Source organism: Oncorhynchus tshawytscha, linkage group LG25 (assembly GCF_018296145.1).
Source record: "Oncorhynchus tshawytscha isolate Ot180627B linkage group LG25, Otsh_v2.0, whole genome shotgun sequence".
In the NCBI taxonomy this organism is placed as follows: Eukaryota; Metazoa; Chordata; class Actinopteri; order Salmoniformes; family Salmonidae; genus Oncorhynchus; species Oncorhynchus tshawytscha.
Window position 1 is genome coordinate 660,300 of NC_056453.1, and position 19,776 is coordinate 680,075.

Below are 19,776 nucleotides of genomic sequence, written 5' to 3' on the forward strand. Positions count from 1 at the left end.
AGCCAGGAGCCTCCTGAGCCGTCAGCCAGCCAGGAGCCGCCAGAGCCGTCAGTCAGCCAGGAGCCGCCAGAGCCATCAGTCAGTCAGGAGCCGCCAGAGCCGTCAGTCAGCCAGGCGATGCCAGAATCGCCCTTCACTCCGGAGCTGCCGGAGTCTCCCGCCTGACCGACGCTGCCGGAATCTTGGGACCCATGGCTAGGGTCCCCAGTCGGAGGTCGGTGGCAAGGGTCGCCGGTCGTAAGAGGCCACGGGGGCGGTTGACGAGGCGGACAAAAACTGTGGTGAAGTGGGGTCCACGTCCCGCGCCAGAGCCACCACCGCGGACAGACGCCCAGCCAGACCCTCCCCTATAGGTTCAGGTTTTGCGGCCGGAGTCTGCACCTTTGGGGGGTGTACTGTCACGTTCTGACCATAGTTCTGTTATTTTATTCTTTGTTTTAGTATGGTCAGGGCGTGAGTTGGGGTGGGCAGTCTATGTTTGTTTTTCTATGTTGGTTTTTGTGTTCGGCCTAGTATGGTTCTCAATCAGAGGCAGGTGTCGTTAGTTGTCTCTAATTGAGAATCATACTTCGGTAGCCTGGGTTTCACTTTTGGTTTGTGGGTGTTTGTTTCTGTGTGAGTATTTGGGCCACACGGTACTGTTTCGGTTTTTGTTTTGTTCACATTGTTTATTGTTTTGTATTTCAGTGTTCAGTTCGTTTTGAATAAATCATCATGAACACTTACCACGCTGCGTTTTGGTCCGATCCTTCTTCCACCTCTGAATGCCGTAACACTGGGAGATGAATTCACCTTTCAGCAGGTCAATAACCTAAAACACAAGGCCAAATCTACATTGGAGTTGCTTATAAAGAAGACAGTGAATGTTCCTGAGTGGCCGAGTTACAGTTTTGTCTAGTAATGATCAACAACCAATTTAACAGAGCTTGACATATTTTGAAAAGAATAATGGGCAAATATTGTACTCTCCAGGTGTGCAAAGCTCTTAGACACTTATCCAGAAAGACTCACAGCTGTAATCACTGCCAACGGTGATTCTGATTCTGTTGACTTAGAGGGGTGGATACATATGTAAATGAGATATTTCTGTATTTAATTTTCAATGCATTTTCACTATGAGGTATTGTGTGTAGATGAGTGAGAATTTTTAAAAAATAATTCATTTTGAGTTCAGGCAAAATGTAGCATAAGTCAAATGGTATGAATACTTTCTGAAGTCATTGTACTGCACAGTAATAAAAAAACGTGTCATGTTTCGGCTGCAACCTCAGTATGCAACCTATGTTGACCTCCGGATAAGGTTACCTTTGATCTGAGGAATGGCTTACATAAGGGCTGTGAGATCACTGCTCTCTGCACTTCCCTCATAGGAATTAATATAGAAAGTTGCACTCCCTGACGTGAGAGAGCGAGAGATACAGTATATATGAAATAACTCAGGGAAGGGGCATGTGTGTTTGTTTGTTATTTGTTATAATACATTTTTATTTGTTTGTGTCGATCCCCATTAGCTTTTGAAGAGGCATCAACTATTCTTCATGGGTTGTACAAAAAACACAAAACATGACAAGTAACAGAACACTGACACGCTGATAGACAAGGACAGTCACACGTGTAAAAGACACGGATATACAAACAATACATCAACAACAACAAATATTACAACAACACAACTCCCCTCACAGTCCCCAACGTTCCATGAGATGTTGTTTAATATTTGTTTTTAAGGTAATTTTGCTGTTTGCTTGAGTAATTGGGTACGGAAGGGATTTCCATGCGTGCAATCATGGCTCTGTATAATGATGTGTGTTGCTGTGAATTCATTTTGGACTTGGGGACTGTGTAGATACCGCTGGTGGCATATGTATAGATGTCTGAGCTGAATGTTATTTGATTATGCAAACAATCTGGAATTTTTCTTGTAGTAATAATTTTCATTAAAACCTAGAAGAGAAGCAGTTAATCTCTTGTCAAGCCTCAACCAGGAAAGACTGGTATGCATGTTATGTTAATTCTGTTTATGCAGGTAAGGGCAAGGCGTGCTGCTCTGTTTTTAGCCAGCTTCAGCTTTGCTACTGTACAGTAGGTATTTATTTTCTCTACTTGACCATATTACCAGACAGTAATCAAGATCGGACGAGACCGGAGCAGGAACAACTACTACAGTTGATTTTTGTCTCAAAAACACAGAACATCTTTTTATAGCAGACATAAAACCCTCCCCATCTTCACAACAACCTTTTCGATATGAATTGACCATCTAATGTTATACCTAGGAGTTTAGCTTCCTCAACGGTCACACCCTTTATACACAACTCCAGTTGAGGTTTAGGTCTTACAGAATGTTTTCAACCAAATACAACGCTTGTAGTTTTTCTCAGCCTCTTGGGTGCCAGGGTAAATGTGGAAACCTCCCTGTCCCAGCCTTAGAGGGCATAATGTCCTTGTCAAAGAACTAGTTTCATTACTTTAAAAAAATGTTTTTATTTAACCTTTATTTATCCAGGCAAGTCAATTAAGAACAAATTCTTATTTACAATGACGACCTGGCCAGTGAGAACTTTAACCAATCAAAAAAGATTTGGACTCAAATCTGCAGCAACAACATTGAAACAGGGTTTTGATTGTAGATACTGCTCCCGATCAAATGTAATCGAAGTAGTTACATGGAATTACACCACCAAGTCCCCTCTCCCTCCAACGATAAATTATTCACTTCTCTGCTTGCCCCTAGATTGTATCCCATTCAATTCAAGAATAGATAATGGATAGGAAAATGCATTGACCTGTGATCTAGCTTAACTGTGGCTTTAGCTATAAAGAGAGTCATTTTAACTGTAATACATGTGATGGTAAAAAAAACAAGGCTGAAGTTCATAATCTTCTTAAAGATTCCCCCAATCACAGGAGATTACCATAGATGCATGCTGCTCTTGTTTTGATATGCCTCAGGGGCATGAAATTGGATGAGGGGGAAATGCAGGATGATAGAATGACTGTACCAGCCATTTGACTTGACTTACTGCGTCACGGCTCCACTGTTATACCTTCCCTGCAGATAAACACTAAAAATACATCCCTCTTAATCTTCTTAAGGGAGTGAGTAGGAGTTAGTCTTGCAGTGCTTGACGGACAACACAAACACACACACACATACAATGTTGCAAAGTCTTAGAGGTCAGCTTAATACCTGAGACGGTTCAAAGGGTGTTTGCGGTTTTCGCTGCTTTAACTGTTTGGCCGCCCTACCGTTCCTGTGTTCTGCTTTGCCATACGGCCGTCCTAGTGTTCCTCTGCTTCTTGCAGTCCTTCTGCATGGTTTCTAATTTTCAGTCAGTTTGCAACCCTCGTTGCTGGGCCGAGACCTTTGTTAGTATCGACATGCCAAACCTCAGCAGCCTGGGCAAGATCTGTGGCTCCAGCCGGGGCGAGGATATGGTGGTGATGGACAGGGCAAAGCGCAAGAATTCGGTTAGGCGCATGTCGATCATTGAGGATGGTCAGATTGCTGAGGTTCTCTACCTGATTCCGAAACAATCGATGATGGAGCAGCTTCCCTTCCTGAACCCCAACGACTATATCCTGTGTGAGCGGATGGTAGGCATGCCGCCAGACATGGGATCAATTGGACCAGGTAAGGGATTGCTCATCTGCCTAGTGTTGCCACCATTCTGATTTGGTCTGGAGACCAGGCTTGTTCTTCTGAAGGCGAGTGATAAAGCTATTCAGTTAGATTGTCTTTGAAATTAATTGCTGTAATGTCAAATGTTTTAGGACAATTTGGTGACACTTTATTTGGTGAGTTGAACTTGTTCAACTTTCAACAAAATGTTCTATTAACTATCCACTAACCCTAACCTTAATCCTTACTCTTACCATAACCCTAAACTGGCCCTAACCCTAAGAAGATGCATATAAATAGAGTGTCAGTTTTCAAATCTGTAAAGCGAGTCACCAAATAACAACATTACCTTCAATCTCCCAGATTGAGTTTGGTCTGAGTTGGCAGCACTACTGGAGTGGTGGAGAGAAATTAGTGAAGAAAAGAGATCAGAACAGTGGAAGGTAATAGAAGGGGGGAAAACATTGAGAAATAACTCCTAGTAAGACCTTCTTGAATAGTGTAAGAGGGAAGGAAGTGGGAAACAAGAGTAGAGGGGGTATTGAGGAGTGAGGAAAATAATGGGTAGACTGGAGCGAGGAAGAGAGAAGATAGAGAATGGGAAGGCATTTTATTTTGGGTATGTTGAATTGACTATTTCTAATATAAATCTAAAAAAGAAAACAAGTAGGTGGCCAGTGCAATGCAGAGAACATTAGTAAACTATTTACAGGTATAATTTACAAGGAGCAGATACGCCTATAGTATACAGTATATAACATCAGGAAGCTCAACTGCAATGAGTTTCGACTACAGGAGTATTCATCAGTCAAAATACAAATGCCAATGTAATTATATGTGGGGACTTCTCAATTTGAGCTCCATTCAATGTGCAGACATGTTAGTCTGAGGAGTCAGTGTTGTGGGCTCTAGAGAATAGAATACAGTGGCTTGCGAAGGTATTCACCCCCCTTGGCATTTTTCCTATTTTTTTGCCTTACAACCTGGAATTAAATTAGAATTTGTGGGGGTTTGAATCATTTGTTTTACACAACATGCCTAACACTTTAAAGATCCAAATATTTTGGGTGGAGAAACCAACGAGAAATACGAAAAAAAACTTGAACGTGCGTAACTATTCACCGTCCCAAAGTCAATACTTCGTAGAGCCACCATTTACAGCAATTACAGCTGCAAGTCTCTTGGTGTATGTCTCTATACACTTGTCACCTCTAGCCACTGGGATTTTTGCCCATTCTTCAAGGCAAAACTTCTCCAGCTCCTTCAAGTTGGATGGGTTCCGCTTGTGTACAGCAATCTTTAAGTCATACCACAGATTCTCAATTGGATTGAGGTCTGGACTTTGACTAGGCCATTCCAAGACATGTAAATGTTTCCCCCTAAACCACTCAAGTGTTGCTTTAGCAGTATGCTTAGGGTCATTGTCCTGCTGGAAGGTGAAACTCTGTCCAGTCTCAAATCTCTGGAAGACTGAAACAGGTTTCCCTCAAGAATTTCTCTGTATTTAGCACCATCCATCATTCCTTCAATTCTGACCAGTTTCCCTGCAGATGAAAAACATCCCCACAGCATGATGCTGCCACCATCATGCTTCACTGTGGGGCTGGTATTCCGGGGGTGATTAGAGGTGTTAGGTTTGCGCCCGACATAGAGTTTTCCTTGATTGCCAAAAAGCTCAATTTTAGTCTCATCTGACCAGAGCACCTTCTTCCATATGTTTGGGAAGTCTCCCACACTGCCCTTTGGCGAACACCAAACGTGTTTGCTTATTTTTTTCTTTAAGCAATGGCTTTTTTTCTGGCCACTCTTCCGTAAATGCACAGCTCTGTGGAGTGTATGGATTAATGTGGTCCTATGGACAGATACACCAATCTCCACTGTGGAGCTTTGCAGCTCCTTCGGGGTTATCTTTGGTCTCTTTGTTGCCTCTCTGATTAATGCCCTCCTTGTCTGGTCTGTGAGTTTTGGTGGGCGGCCCTCTCTTTGCAGGTTTGTTGTGATGCCATATTTTTTCAATTTTTTTATAATGGATTTAATGGTGCTCCATGGGATGGTCTAAGTTTCTAATATTTTTTTATAACCCAACCCTGATCTGTTTGGAGAGCTCCTTGGTCTTCATGGTGCCGCTTGCTTGGTGTTACCCCTTGCTTAGTGGTGTTGCTCTGGGGCCTTTCAGAACAGGTGTATATATAATGATATCATGTGACAGATCATGTAACACTTAAATAGAGCCCACCTGTGTGCAATCTAACTACACTGCTCAAAGAAATAAAGGGAACACTTAAACAACACAATGTAACTCCAAGTCAATCACACTTCTGTGAAATCAAACTGTCCACTTAGGAAGCAACACTGATTGACAATACATTTCACATGCTGTTGTGCAAATGGAATAGACAACAGGTGGAAATTATAGGCAATTAGCAAGACACCCCCAATAAAGGAGTGGTTCTGCAGGTGGTGACCACAGACCACTTCTCAGTGCTCAATGCTTTCACTCTAGTGGTAGCATGCGACGGAGTCACACAAGTGGCTCAGGTAGTGCAGCTCATCCAGGATGGAACATCAATGCGAGCTGTGGCAAGAAGGTTTGCTGTATCTGTCATGGAGGCGCTACCAGGAGACAGGCCAGTACATCAGGAGACGTGGAGGAGGCCGTAGGAGGGCAAAAACCCAGCAGTAGGACAGCTACCTCCGCCTTTATGCAAGGAGGAGCAGGAGGAGCACTGCCAGAGCCCTGCAAAATGACCTCCAGCAGGCCACAAATGTGCATGTGTCTGCTCAAACGGTCAGAAACAGACTCCATGAGGGTGGTATGAGGGCCCAACATCCACAGGTGGGGGTTGTGCTTACAGCCCAACACCGTGCAGGACATTTGGCATTTGCCAGAGAACACCAAGATTGGCAAATTCGCCACTGGCGCCCTGTGCTCTTCACAGATGAAAGCAGGTTCACACTGAGCACATGTGAGAGAGTCTGCAGATGCCGTGGAAAACGTTCTGCTGCCTGCAACATCCTCCAGCATGACCGGTTTGGCGGTTTGTCAATCATGGTGTGGGGTGGCATTTCTTTGGGTGGCCGCACAGCCCTCCATGTCCTCGCCAGAGGTAGCCTGACTGCCATTAGGTCCCGAGAAGAGATCATCAGACCCCTTGTGAGACCATATGCTGGTGTGGTTGGCCCTGGGTTCCTCCTAATGCAAGACAATGCTAGACCTCATGTGGCTGGAGTGTGTCAGCAGTTCCTGCAAGAGGAAGGCATTGATGCTATGGACTGGCCCGCCCGTTACCCAGACCTGAATCCAATTGAGCACATCTGGGACATCATGTCTCGCTCCATCCACCAACGCCACATTGCACCACAGACTGTCCAGGAGTTGGTGGATGCTTTAGTCCAGATCTGGGAGGAGATCCCTCAAGAGACCATCCACCACCTTATCAGGAGCATGTCCAGGTGTTGTAGGGAGGTCATACAGGCACGTGGAGGCCACACACACTACTGAGCCTCATTTTGACTTGTTTCAAGGACATTACATGAACGTTGGATCAGCCTGTAGTGTGGTTTTCCACTTTAATTTTGAGTGTGACTCCAAATCCAGACCTCCATGGGTTGATACATTTGATTTCCATTGATAATTTTTGTGTGATTTTGTTGTCAGCACATTCAACTATGTAAAGAAAAAAGTATTTAATAGTAATATTCCATTCATTCAGATCTAGGATGTGTTATTTTAGTGTTCCCTTTATTTTTTGAGCAGTGTACTTATGTGACTTCTGAAGGTAATTGGTTGCACCAGATCTTATTTAGGGGCTTCAAAGCAAAGGGTGTGAATGCATATGCATGCACCAATTTATCAGTTGACATTTTTTTTACATTTTTTGAAACAAGTAATTTTTTTTTCATTTCACTTCACCAATTTGGACTATTTTGTGTATGTCCATTGTATGAAATCCGAATAAAAATCCATTCAAATTACAGGTTGTAATGCAACAAAACAGGAAAAACACCAAGGGGGATGAATACTTTTGCAAGGCACTGTTTACTTTTTTCTGTATTTTGTACCAGTGTAAGGTCTAAAACTGTTTTTTGTATAAAATTAAGAACAGTATGTAAAACAAGGTTATTAATCAGCTTTAGCGGACGATTAAGAAATTGGAATTGCATCACCGGTGACCAGGGCTCAAAACAACAAATTATATTTAGTAAAATGTTGCTGCCAATTTACAAAAGTTAGTATCACCACATGAAATTTAGGTGCACCAGAAAATAAGAATTTTAAAATGGATTGAGAAACAGCCTATATTGGGCCAATATTAATTCTAGCTACTTTTGAAGCACGTGTTGCGTGTTAGAAACTAATATCTAACACTGTAAATACATTTCTTTATTATACAAGCTAAAATTTCGACATGAATACCTGTGATTGAAATTACTAAGTGATTTGTGGAATTTTAGGTTTCTACATTGTGTAAAAGCATTATTTTCCCTATTGTACTCTCTCTTTAAAAATGTCATGTTTGTGATGATGACGGGCAAGAGATCTGTCATTCACTCATTGCTATCTATGATCATATGTAGATCTCCTGAAGAAGCGATCCATTTTTTTCTGTGCCCCCACATGTTTGAATATACTGGTAAAATTGCCAGGTTGTTAGTTAGCTAGTTAGCCAATTAAATAACATCATTTAACAAATGTAAACAGATGGTGAACTACTTTGCCACGCAAGTAGTTTTAGAATGGCCCACTACATGCGGTCCCGGTAATCCGCTACAGAAAGATAAAAATGTTGTGCCAGTAATATGGGTCAGATGTTTTGATCTGGTTGGAAGCAAGCCGTTTTCAGTGTAGTCAGGGTGCATCCATGACGCTAACGATCTGCACTTGCCTGTTTCTCTAGAGAACTCAGAAACAACAGTACAGCGGAGCCTTATCATGACAGCAATTATTATTTGGGAGATTTTTTTTCATAGTCGCACAACAAAATATTCTGCATGCAACCAAATTAGTGACACTTTAGAGCCCTGCCGGTGACGTTACTGCTGCCTACCTGTAACAGGTTGGTGTTACAGTATCATATTTTACTCCCTGTGGTTGTGGACACCGTTGCGCAGTGCGGCTGCTGGAACGTGGCGTGGCGCAGATCACCCCCCTAACACATGGGCCAAAGTCTTGACAGACAGAACATTTTATTTGACTATTTTCATTTGTTAAAGCCAGTGGAGGATGTAACTAATCAATTATTAACCGACACCGTTAATATTTGAGTTTAAACAATTTAAAACTGGCATTGTATATATTTATGTCAATAATTGGGAGCCCTATTGTGTAGGCTAAGTTTAAGTGACAGATGGTTTACTGGGAGTTTGACCATATTTGGGGAAGCCTGTATTCCACCTTAGAGGCGAGCATAGGACAGTTTCATTTTGTACTGTGTTTATTATTTTGTTGTGTTATTTTGAAGGTTTTATGTCAGGGGGTGGGGGGGATGTTGTTTGTTGTGTTATTTTGAGGGTTTTATGTCAGGGGGATGTTGTTTGTTGTGTTATTTTGAGGGTTTTATGTCAGGGGGTGGGGGATGTTGTTTGTTGTGTTATTTTGAGGGTTTTATGTCAGGGGGTGGGGGATGTTGTTTGTTGTGTTATTTTGAGGGTTTATGTCAGGGGGTGGGGGGATGTTTGTTGTGTTATTTTGAGGGTTTTATGTCAGGGGTGGGGGATGTTGTTTGTTGTGTTATTTTGAGGGTTTTATGTCAGGGGGATGTTGTTTGTTGTGTTATTTTGAGGGTTTTATGTCAGGGGTGGGGTTGTTGTTTGTTGTGTTATTTTGAGGGTTTTATGTCAGGGGGGTTTGTTGTTTGTTGTGTTATTTTGAGGGTTTTATGTCAGGGGGTGGGGGATGTTGTTTGTTGTGTTATTTTGAGGGTTTTATGTCAGGGGGTGGGGGGATGTTGTTTGTTGTGTTATTTTGAGGGTTTTATGTCAGGGGGTGGGGGGATGTTGTTTATTGTGTTATTTTGAGGGTTTTATGTCAGGGGGATGTTGTTTGTTGTGTTATTTTGAGGGTTTATGTCAGGGGTGGGGGATGTTGTTTGTTGTGTTATTTTGAGGGTTTTATGTCAGGGGGTGGGGGATGTTGTTTGTTGTGTTATTTTGAGGTGTTATGTCAGGGGTGGGGGATGTTGTTTGATGTGTTATTTTGAGGATTTTATGTCAGGGGTGGGGGGATGTTGTTTGTTGTGCTATTTTGAGGGTTTTATGTCAGGGGTGGGGGGTGTTGTTTGTTGTGTTATTTTGAGGGTTTTATGTCAGGGGGATGTTGTTTGTTGTGTTATTTTGAGGGTTTTATGTCAGGGGTGGGGGAGATGTTGTTTGTTGTGTTATTTTGAGGGTTTTATGTCAGGGGTGGGGGATGTTGTTTGTTGTGTTATTTTGAGGGTTTTATGTCAGGGGGTGGGGGGATGTTGTTTGTTGTGTTATTTTGAGGGTTTTATGTCAGGGGGTGGGGGATGTTGTTTGTTGTGTTATTTTGAGGGTGTTATGTCAGGGGTGGGGGATGTTGTTTGTTGTGTTATTTTGAGGGTTTTATGTCAGGGGTGGGGGATGTTGTTTGTTGTGTTATTTTGAGGGTTTTATGTCAGGGGTGGGGGTTGTGTTATGTTTTTGTTTTGTTATTTTGAGGGTGTTATGTCAGGGGTTGGGGGATGTTGTTTGTTGTGTTATTTTGAGGGTGTTATGTCAGGGGTGGGGGATGTTGTTTGTTGTGTTATTTTGAGGGTTTTATGTCAGGGGTGGGGGGGATGTTGTTTGTTGTGTTATTTTGAGGGTTTTATGTCAGGGGTGGGGGATGTTGTTTGTTGTGTTATTTTGAGGGTTTTATGTCAGGGGTGGGGGATGTTGTTTGTTGTGTTATTTTGAGGGTTTATGTCAGGGGTGGGGGTTGTTTGTTGTGTTATTTTGAGGGTTCAGGGGGTGGGGGGGATGTTGTTTTGTTTGTTGTTTATTTTGAGGGTGTTATGTCAGGGGTTGGGGGATGTTGTTTGTTGTGTTATTTTGAGGGTTTATGTCAGGGGTGGGGGATGTTGTTTGTTGTGTTATTTTGAGGGTTTTATGTCAGGGGTGGGGGGATGTTGTTTGTTGTGTTATTTTGAGGGTTTTATGTCAGGGGTGGGGGTTGTTTGTTGTGTTATTTTGAGGGTTTATGTCAGGGGTGGGGGTTTGTTTGTTGTGTTATTTTGAGGGTGTTATGTCAGGGGTGGGGGATGTTGTTTGTTGTGTTATTTTGAGGGTTTATGTCAGGGGGTGGGGGGGGGATTTATGTTGTTTGTTTTGTTATTTTGAGGGTGTTATGTCAGGGGTTGGGGGATGTTGTTTGTTGTGTTATTTTGAGGGTGTTATGTCAGGGGTGGGGGATGTTGTTTGTTGTGTTATTTTGAGGGTTTTATGTCAGGGGGTGGGGGGGATGTTGTTTGTTGTGTTATTTTGAGGGTTTTATGTCAGGGGTGGGGGATGTTGTTTGTTGTGTTATTTTGAGGGTTTTATGTCAGGGGTGGGGGATGTTGTTTGTTGTGTTATTTTGAGGGTTTTATGTCAGGGGTGGGGGATGTTGTTTGTTGTGTTATTTTGAGGGTTTTATGTCAGGGGTGGGGGATGTTGTTTGTTGTGTTATTTTGAGGGTTTTATGTCAGGGGTGGGGGGGATGTTGTTTGTTGTGTTATTTTGAGGGTTTTATGTCAGGGGTGGGGGATGTTGTTTGTTGTGTTATTTTGAGGGTTTTATGTCAGGGGGTGGGGAGATGTTGTTTGTTGTGTTATTTTGAGGGTTTTATGTCAGGGGTGGGGGATGTTGTTTGTTGTGTTATTTTGAGGGATTTATGTCAGGGGTGGGGGATGTTGTTTGTTTTGTTATTTTGAGGGTGTTATGTCAGGGGTGGGGGATGTTGTTTGTTGTGTTATTTTGAGGGTTTTATGTCAGGGGGGGATGGGGGTGTTGTTTGTTGTGTTATTTTGAGGGTTTTATGTCAGGGGGTGGGGGGATGTTGTTTGTTGTGTTATTTTGAGGGTTTTATGTCAGGGGTGGGGGTGTTGTGTTATTTTGAGGGTTTTATGTCAGGGGTGGGGGATGTTGTTTGTTATTTTGAGGGTTTTATGTCAGGGGGTGGGGGGATGTTGTTTGTTGTGTTATTTTGAGGGTTTCATGTCAGGGGTGGGGGTTGTTTGTTGTGTTATTTTGAGGGTTTTATGTCAGGGGTGGGGGGATGTTGTGTTATTTTGGTTTTATGTCAGGGTTTTATGTTTGAGGGGTCAGGGGGGGGATGTTTGTGTTATTTTGAGGGTTTTATGTCAGGGGTGGGGGGATGTGTTGTGTTATTTTGAGGGTTTTATGTCGGGTGGGGGGGGGGTGTTGTTTGTTATTTATTTTGAGGGTTTTATGTCAGGGGGTGGGGGGATGTTGTTGTGTTATTTTGAGGGTTTTATGTCAGGGGGTGGGGGGGGTTGTTTGTTGTGTTATTTTGAGGGTTTTATGTCAGGGGGTGGGGGGATGTTGTTTGTTGTGTTATTTTGAGGGTTTTATGTCAGGGGTGGGGGATGTTGTTTGTTGTGTTATTTTGAGGGTTTTATGTCAGGGGTGGGGGATGTTGTTTTATGTTGTGTTATTTTGAGGGTTTTATGTCAGGGGTGGGGGGATGTTGTTTGTTGTGTTATTTTGAGGGTTTTATGTCAGGGGTGGGGGATGTTTTTGTTGTGTTATTTTGAGGGTTTTATGTCAGGGGTGGGGGATGTTGTTTGTTGTGTTATTTTGAGGGTTTTATGTCAGGGGTGGGGGGGATGTTGTTTGTTGTGTTATTTTGAGGGTTTTATGTCAGGGGGGGGGATGTTTGTTGTGTTATTTTGAGGGTTTTATGTCAGGGGTGGGGGATGTTGTGTTATTTTGAGGGTTTTATGTCAGGGGTGGGGGGATGTTGTTTGTTTGTGTTATTTTGAGGGTTTTATGTCAGGGGGTGGGGGGTTGTTTGTTGTGTTATTTTGAGGGTTTTATGTCAGGGGTGGGGGGATGTTGTGTTATTTTGAGGGTTTTATGTCAGGGGTGGGGGATGTTGTTTGTTGTGTTATTTTGAGGGTTTTATGTCAGGGGGTGGGGGGTTGTTGTTGTTTATTTTGTGTTATTTTGAGGGTTTTTTGTGTCAGGGGTTTTATGTGGGGGGGGATGTTGTTTGTTGTGTTATTTTGAGGGTTTTATGTCAGGGGTGGGGGGATGTTGTTTGTTGTGTTATTTTGAGGGTTTTATGTCAGGGGTGGGGGGATGTTGTGTTATTTTGAGGGTTTTATGTCAGGGGTGGGGGATGTTGTTGTTGTGTTATTTTGAGGGTTTTATGTCAGGGGGTGGGGGGTTGTGTTATGTTGTTTATTGTGTTATTTTGAGGGTTTTATGTCAGGGGGTGGGGGGTTGTTTGTTGTGTTATTTTGAGGGTTTTATGTCAGGGGTGGGGGGTTGTTGTGTTATTTTGAGGGTTTTATGTCAGGGGTGGGGGATGTTGTTTGTTGTGTTATTTTGAGGGTTTTATGTCAGGGGGTGGGGGGATGTTTTATGTTTGTTGTGTTATTTTGAGGGTTTTATGTCAGGGGTGGGGGATGTTTGTTGTGTTATTTTGAGGGTTTTATGTCAGGGGTGGGGGATGTTGTTTGTTGTGTTATTTTGAGGGTTTTATGTCAGGGGGTGGGGGGATGTTGTTTGTTGTGTTATTTTGAGGGTTTTATGTCAGGGGTGGGGGATGTTGTTTGTTGTGTTATTTTGGGGTTTTATGTCAGGGGGGGGGGATGTTGTTTGTTGTGTTATTTTGAGGGTTTTATGTCAGGGGTTGTGTTGTTTGTTGTGTTATTTTGAGGGTTTTATGTCAGGGGTGGGGGATGTTGTTTGTTGTGTTATTTTGAGGGTTTTATGTCAGGGGTGGGGGGATGTTGTTTGTTGTGTTATTTTGAGGGTTTTATGTCAGGGGTGGGGGGATGTTGTTTGTTGTGTTATTTTGAGGGTTTTATGTCAGGGGTGGGGGGATGTTGTTTGTTATTTTGAGGGTTTTATGTCAGGGGTGGGGGATGTTGTTTGTTGTGTTATTTTGAGGGTTTTATGTCAGGGGTGGGGGGGATGTTGTGTTATTTTGAGGGTTTTATGTCAGGGGGGGGGGGGGGATGTTGTTTGTTGTGTTATTTTGAGGGTTTTATGTCAGGGGGTGGGGGGATGTTGTTTGTTGTGTTATTTTGAGGGTTTTATGTCAGGGGTGGGGGGATGTTTAGTTATTTTGAGGGTTTTATGTCAGGGGGTGGGGGATGTTGTGTTATTTTGAGGGTTTTATGTCAGGGGTGGGGGGATGTTGTTTGTTGTGTTATTTTGAGGGTTTTATGTCAGGGGGTGGGGGGATGTTGTTTGTTGTGTTATTTTGAGGGTTTTATGTCAGGGGTTTTATGGGGGGGGGGGGGGTTGTTTGTTGTGTTATTTTGAGGGTTTTATGTCAGGGGTGGGGGATGTTGTTTGTTGTGTTATTTTGAGGGTTTTATGTCAGGGGGTGGGGGATTGTTTTGTATTTTTTGAGGTTTTATGTCAGGGGGTGGGGGGGATGTTGTTTGTTGTGTTATTTTGAGGGTTTTATGTCAGGGGTGGGGGGATGTTGTTTGTTGTGTTATTTTGAGGGTTTTATGTCAGGGGTGGGGGGGTTGTTTGTTGTGTTATGTTGTTTGTTGTGTTATTTTGAGGGTTTTATGTCAGGGGTGGGGGGATGTTGTTTGTTGTGTTATTTTGAGGGTTTTATGTCAGGGGTGGGGGGATGTTGTGTTATTTTGAGGGTTTTATGTCAGGGTGGTGGGGGATGTTGTTTGTTGTGTTATTTTGAGGGTTTTATGTCAGGGGGTGGGGGGTTGTTGTTGTGTTATTTTGAGGGTTTTATGTCAGGGGTGGTGGGGGATGTTGTTTGTTGTGTTATTTTGAGGGTTTTATGTCAGGGGGTGGGGGATGTTGTGTTATTTTGAGGGTTTTATGTCAGGGGTGTGGGGGATGTTGTGTTATTTTGAGGGTTTTATGTCAGGGGGTGGGGGTTGTTGTTTGTTGTGTTATTTTGAGGGTTTTATGTCAGGGGTGGGGGGGGGGATGTTGTGTTATTTTGAGGGTTTTATGTCAGGGGGTGGGGGATGTTTTGTTGTGTTATTTTGAGGGTTTTATGTCAGGGGTGGGGGGATGGGGGGGATGTTGTGTTATTTTGAGGGTTTTATGTCAGGGGGGGGGGTTGTGTTATGTTGTTTTATGTGTTTGTTTTGAGGGTTTTATGTCAGGGGTGGGGGGGGATGTTGTTTATTTTGAGGGTTTTATGTCAGGGGTGGGGGGTTGTTTGTTGTGTTATTTTGAGGTTTTATGTCAGGGGTGGGGGGATGTTGTTTGTTGTGTTATTTTGAGGGTTTTATGTCAGGGGTGTTATTTTGGGGATGTTGTTTGTTGTGTTATTTTGAGGGTTTTATGTCAGGGGTGGGGGATGTTGTTTGTTGTGTTATTTTGAGGGTTTTATGTCAGGGGTGGGGGATGTTGTTTGTTGTGTTATTTTGAGGGTTTTATGTCAGGGGGTGGGGGGGTTTTATGTTGTTTGTTGTGTTATTTTGAGGGTTTTATGTCAGGGGGTGGGGGATGTTTGTTGTGTTATTTTGAGGGTTTTATGTCAGGGGTGGGGGGATGTTGTTTGTTGTGTTATTTTGAGGGTTTTATGTCAGGGGTGGGGGGGATTTGTTGTGTTATTTTGAGGGTTTTATGTCAGGGGTGGGGGGATGTTGTTTGTTGTGTTATTTTGAGGGTTTTATGTCAGGGGTGGGGGATGTTGTTTGTTGTGTTATTTTGAGGGTTTTATGTCAGGGGTGGGGGGGATGTTTGTTGTTTATTTTGAGGGTTTTATGTCAGGGGTGGGGGGGTTGTTGTTGTGTTATTTTGAGGGTTTTATGTCAGGGGTGGGGGTGTTGTTTGTTGTGTTATTTTGAGGGTTTTATGTCAGGGGTGGTGGGGGATGTTTTATGTTTGTTGTGTTATTTTGAGGGTTTTATGTCAGGGGTGGGGGATGTTGTTTGTTGTGTTATTTTGAGGGTTTTATGTCAGGGGTGGGGGGGGATGTTGTTTGTTGTGTTATTTTGAGGTTTTATGTCAGGGGTGGGGGGATGTTGTTTGTTGTGTTATTTTGAGGGTTTTATGTCAGGGGTGGGGGATGTTGTTTGTTGTGTTATTTTGAGGGTTTTATGTCAGAGGGTGGGGGGTTTGTTTGTTGTGTTATTTTGAGGGTTTTATGTCAAGGGGTGGGGGGTTGTTTGTGTGTTTATTTTGAGGGTTTTATGTCAGGGGTGGGGGGATGTTGTTTGTTGTGTTATTTTGAGGGTTTTATGTCAGGGGTGGGGGGATTGTTTGTGTTATTTTGAGGGTTTTATGTCAGGGTGGTGGGGGATGTTGTTTGTTGTGTTATTTTGAGGGTTTTATGTCAGGGGTGGGGGGATGTTGTTTGTTGTGTTATTTTGAGGGTTTTATGTCAGGGGGTGGGGGATGTTGTTTGTTGTGTTATTTTGAGGGTTTTATGTCAGGGGTGGGGGATGTTGTTTGTTGTGTTATTTTGAGGGTTTTATGTCAGGGGTGGGGGGTTTGTTTGTTGTGTTATTTTGAGGGTTTTATGTCAGGGGGTGGGGGGATGTTGTTTGTTGTGTTATTTTGAGGGTTTTATGTCAGGGGTGGGGGGGATGTTTGTTTTATTTTGAGGGTTTTATGTCAGGGGTGGGGGGGATGTTGTTTGTTTGTGTTATTTTGAGGGTTTTATGTCAGGGGTGTGGGGGATGTTGTGTTATTTTGAGGGTTTTATGTCAGGGTGGTGGGGGATGTTGTTTGTTGTGTTATTTTGAGGGTTTTATGTCAGGGGTGGGGGATGTTGTTTGTTGTGTTATTTTGAGGGTTTTATGTCAGGGGGTGGGGGGATGTTGTTTGTTGTGTTATTTTGAGGTTTTATGTCAGGGGTGGGGGTGTTGTTTGTTGTGTTATTTTGAGGGTTTTATGTCAGGGGTGGGGGGATGTTGTTGTTGTGTTATTTTGAGGGTTTTATGTCAGGGGGTGGGGGATGTTGTGTTATTTTGAGGGTTTTATGTCAGGGGGGGGGGGTTTTATGTCAGGGGTTGTTTGTTGTGTTATTTTGAGGGTTTTATGTCAGGGGTGGGGGATGTTGTGTTATTTTGAGGGTTTTATGTCAGGGGTGGGGGGATGTTGTTTGTTGTGTTATTTTGAGGGTTTTATGTCAGGGGTGGGGGTTTGTTTGTTGTGTTATTTTGAGGGTTTTATGTCAGGGGTGGGGGATGTTGTTTGTTGTGTTATTTTGAGGGTTTTATGTCAGTCAGGGGTGGGGGATGTTGTTTGTTGTGTTATTTTGAGGGTTTTATGTCAGGGGTGGGGGTTATGTTGTTTGTTGTGTTATTTTGAGGGTTTTATGTCAGGGGTGGGGGATGTTGTTTGTTGTGTTATTTTGAGGGTTTTATGTCAGGGGGTGGGGGATGTTGTTTGTTGTGTTATTTTGAGGGTTTTATGTCAGGGGTGTGGGGGATGTTGTGTTATTTTGAGGGTTTTATGTCAGGGGGTGGGGGATGTTGTTTGTTGTGTTATTTTGAGGGTTTTATGTCAGGGGTGGGGGGATGTTGTGTTATTTTGAGGGTTTTATGTCAGGGGTGGGGGGATGTTGTTTGTTGTGTTATTTTGAGGGTTTTATGTCAGGGGTGGGGGGATGTTGTTTGTTGTGTTATTTTCAGGGTTTTATGTCAGGGGGGGGGGGTGTTTAGTTATTTTGAGGGTTTTATGTCAGGGGTGGGGGGATGTTGTGTTATTTTGAGGGTTTTATGTCAGGGGTGGGGGGGGGTTGTTTGTTGTGTTATTTTGAGGGTTTTATGTCAGGGTGGTGGGGGGGATGTTGTGTTATTTTGAGGGTTTTATGTCAGGGGTGGGGGGATGTTGTTTGTTGTGTTATTTTGAGGGTTTTATGTCAGGGGTGGGGGATGTTGTTTGTTGTGTTATTTTGAGGGTTTTATGTCAGGGGTGGGGGTGTTTAGTTATTTTGAGGGTTTTATGTCAGGGGTGGGGGATGTTGTGTTATTTTGAGGGTTTTATGTCAGGGGGTGGGGGGTTTGTCTGTTGTGTTATTTTGAGGGTTTTATGTCAGGGGTGGGGGATGTTGTTTGTTGTGTTATTTTGAGGGTTTTATGTCAGGGGTGGGGGGTATGTTGTTTGTTGTGTTATTTTGAGGGTTTTATGTCAGGGGTGGGGGATGTTGTTTGTTGTGTTATTTTGAGGGTTTTATGTCAGGGGTGGGGGGATGTTGTTTGTTGTGTTATTTTGAGGGTTTTATGTCAGGGGGTGGGGGATGTTGTTTGTTGTGTTATTTTGAGGGTTTTATGTCAGGGGTGGGGGGTTGTTTGTTATGTTATTTTGAGGGTTTTATGTCAAGGGGTGGGGGGATGTTGTGTTATTTTGAGGGTTTTATGTCAGGGGGTGGGGGGATGGTTTGGTGTTGAGGGTTTTATGTCAGGGGTGTGTTGTGTTATTTTGAGGGTTTTATGTCAGGGGTGGTGGTGGGGGTTTTATGTTGTTTGTTGTGTTATTTTGAGGGTTTTATGTCAGGGGGTGGGGGTATGTTGTTTGTTGTGTTATTTTGAGGGTTTTATGTCAGGGGTGGGGGATGTTGTTTGTTGTGTTATTTTGAGGGTTTTATGTCAGGGGTGGGGGGTGTTGTTTGTTGTGTTATTTTGAGGGTTTTATGTCAGGGGGTGGGGGGATGTTGTTGTTGTTTGTTGTGTTATTTTGAGGGTTTTATGTCAGAGGGTGGGGGGTTGTTTGTTGTGTTATTTTGAGGGTTTTATGTCAGGGGTGGGGGGATGTTGTGTTATTTTGAGGGTTTTATGTCAGGGGTGGGGGGATGTTGTTTGTTGTGTTATTTTGAGGTTTTATGTCAGGGGTGGGGGGATGTTGTGTTATTTTGAGGGTTTTATGTCAGGGGGTGGGGGGATGTTGTTTGTTGTGTTATTTTGAGGGTTTTATGTCAGGGGTGGGGGGATGTTGTTTGTTGTGTTATTTTGAGGGTTTTATGTCAGGGGGTGGGGGGGATGTTGTGTTATTTTGAGGGTTTTATGTCAGGGGGTGGGGATGTTGTTGTTTGCCTTTATTAACCATTTGATTCTTACACATTCTACTTCAACAGTATTTTGACTAACTTTTCGGTACATGCTTTTTCTTTTGTCACAAGATATGATCGGTGATCTTATACAGGGTTTTCATCTCTATTTCAGTCTTAATTTAGAAATCTCAACTTTTAATTACTGACAATTCAGATTTTGGGGTGGGAGTTGGGTGATCAGCTATTCGGTTTACAAGCTGGAACATCAAGGCAATGAACGGCCAGGTTAAACATACTCGAGTATTTGCTTATCTTAAGAATTTAAAAACCGATATAGCATTCTTACAAGAAACACATCTGTGTGCAGCAGATCATGGTCGACTCCGTAAAGCTGGGGTCGGACAAATATTCCACTCAAAATACAATGCTAAGGGGAACATCAGTACTTATTCATAAGAAAGTACAATTTACCGATGCTGACATAATCTTGGATCCACAGGGGCGTTTTGTTATGCTCGGTTCTATTCTTTCACAGCTCAATTTTGCTTGTAAATGTTTATGCTCCCAATTGGGGTGATTTTAATTTCATTAACAAACTTATTTCTTTGCTGCCCAATGTCAACTCACACCATTACATTTTTGGAGGTGACTTGAATTGTCTGATCCACCCAGTATGTATAGATCCATGGAGATTCCTTTTTCCCCGTTACAAATAATTATTTTTCTTTTCACGTGCACAACTCCTATTCTACAATATACTTTTTTGTAGATAAAGCCCTTCTCCCCTCTGTTAAGAAAGTAGAATACTCTGCCATTGTTATTCGTGATCATGCTCCTCTGTCACGCGACTTCTCATCCTCATTGAACTATACAGATCGCCCTGTATGGAGATCTTTACTTTTAAACAATTCATTCTGCACCATTATTTCAAATGGAATTGAAGGTCTTTGTTGAGACAATTAAAACTGATTTGATCTCTCCATCTACACTTTGGGAA

The 19,776-nt window shown here is 42.9% G+C and overlaps 1 protein-coding gene across 1 annotated transcript in view; it reads left to right on the forward strand.

The window, feature by feature from the left end:
* Positions 1-3,154: 3,154 nt before the first annotated feature.
* Positions 3,155-19,776, forward strand: part of LOC112224055 (actin-binding LIM protein 1-like) — a 96,403-nt gene continuing 79,781 nt past the window's right edge. The window contains exon 1 of the mRNA XM_024387338.1: positions 3,155-3,634. Within this exon, the coding sequence (XP_024243106.1) occupies positions 3,316-3,634 (319 nt within the window). The 5' untranslated portion in view covers positions 3,155-3,315. The remainder of the gene's footprint in view (positions 3,635-19,776) is intronic.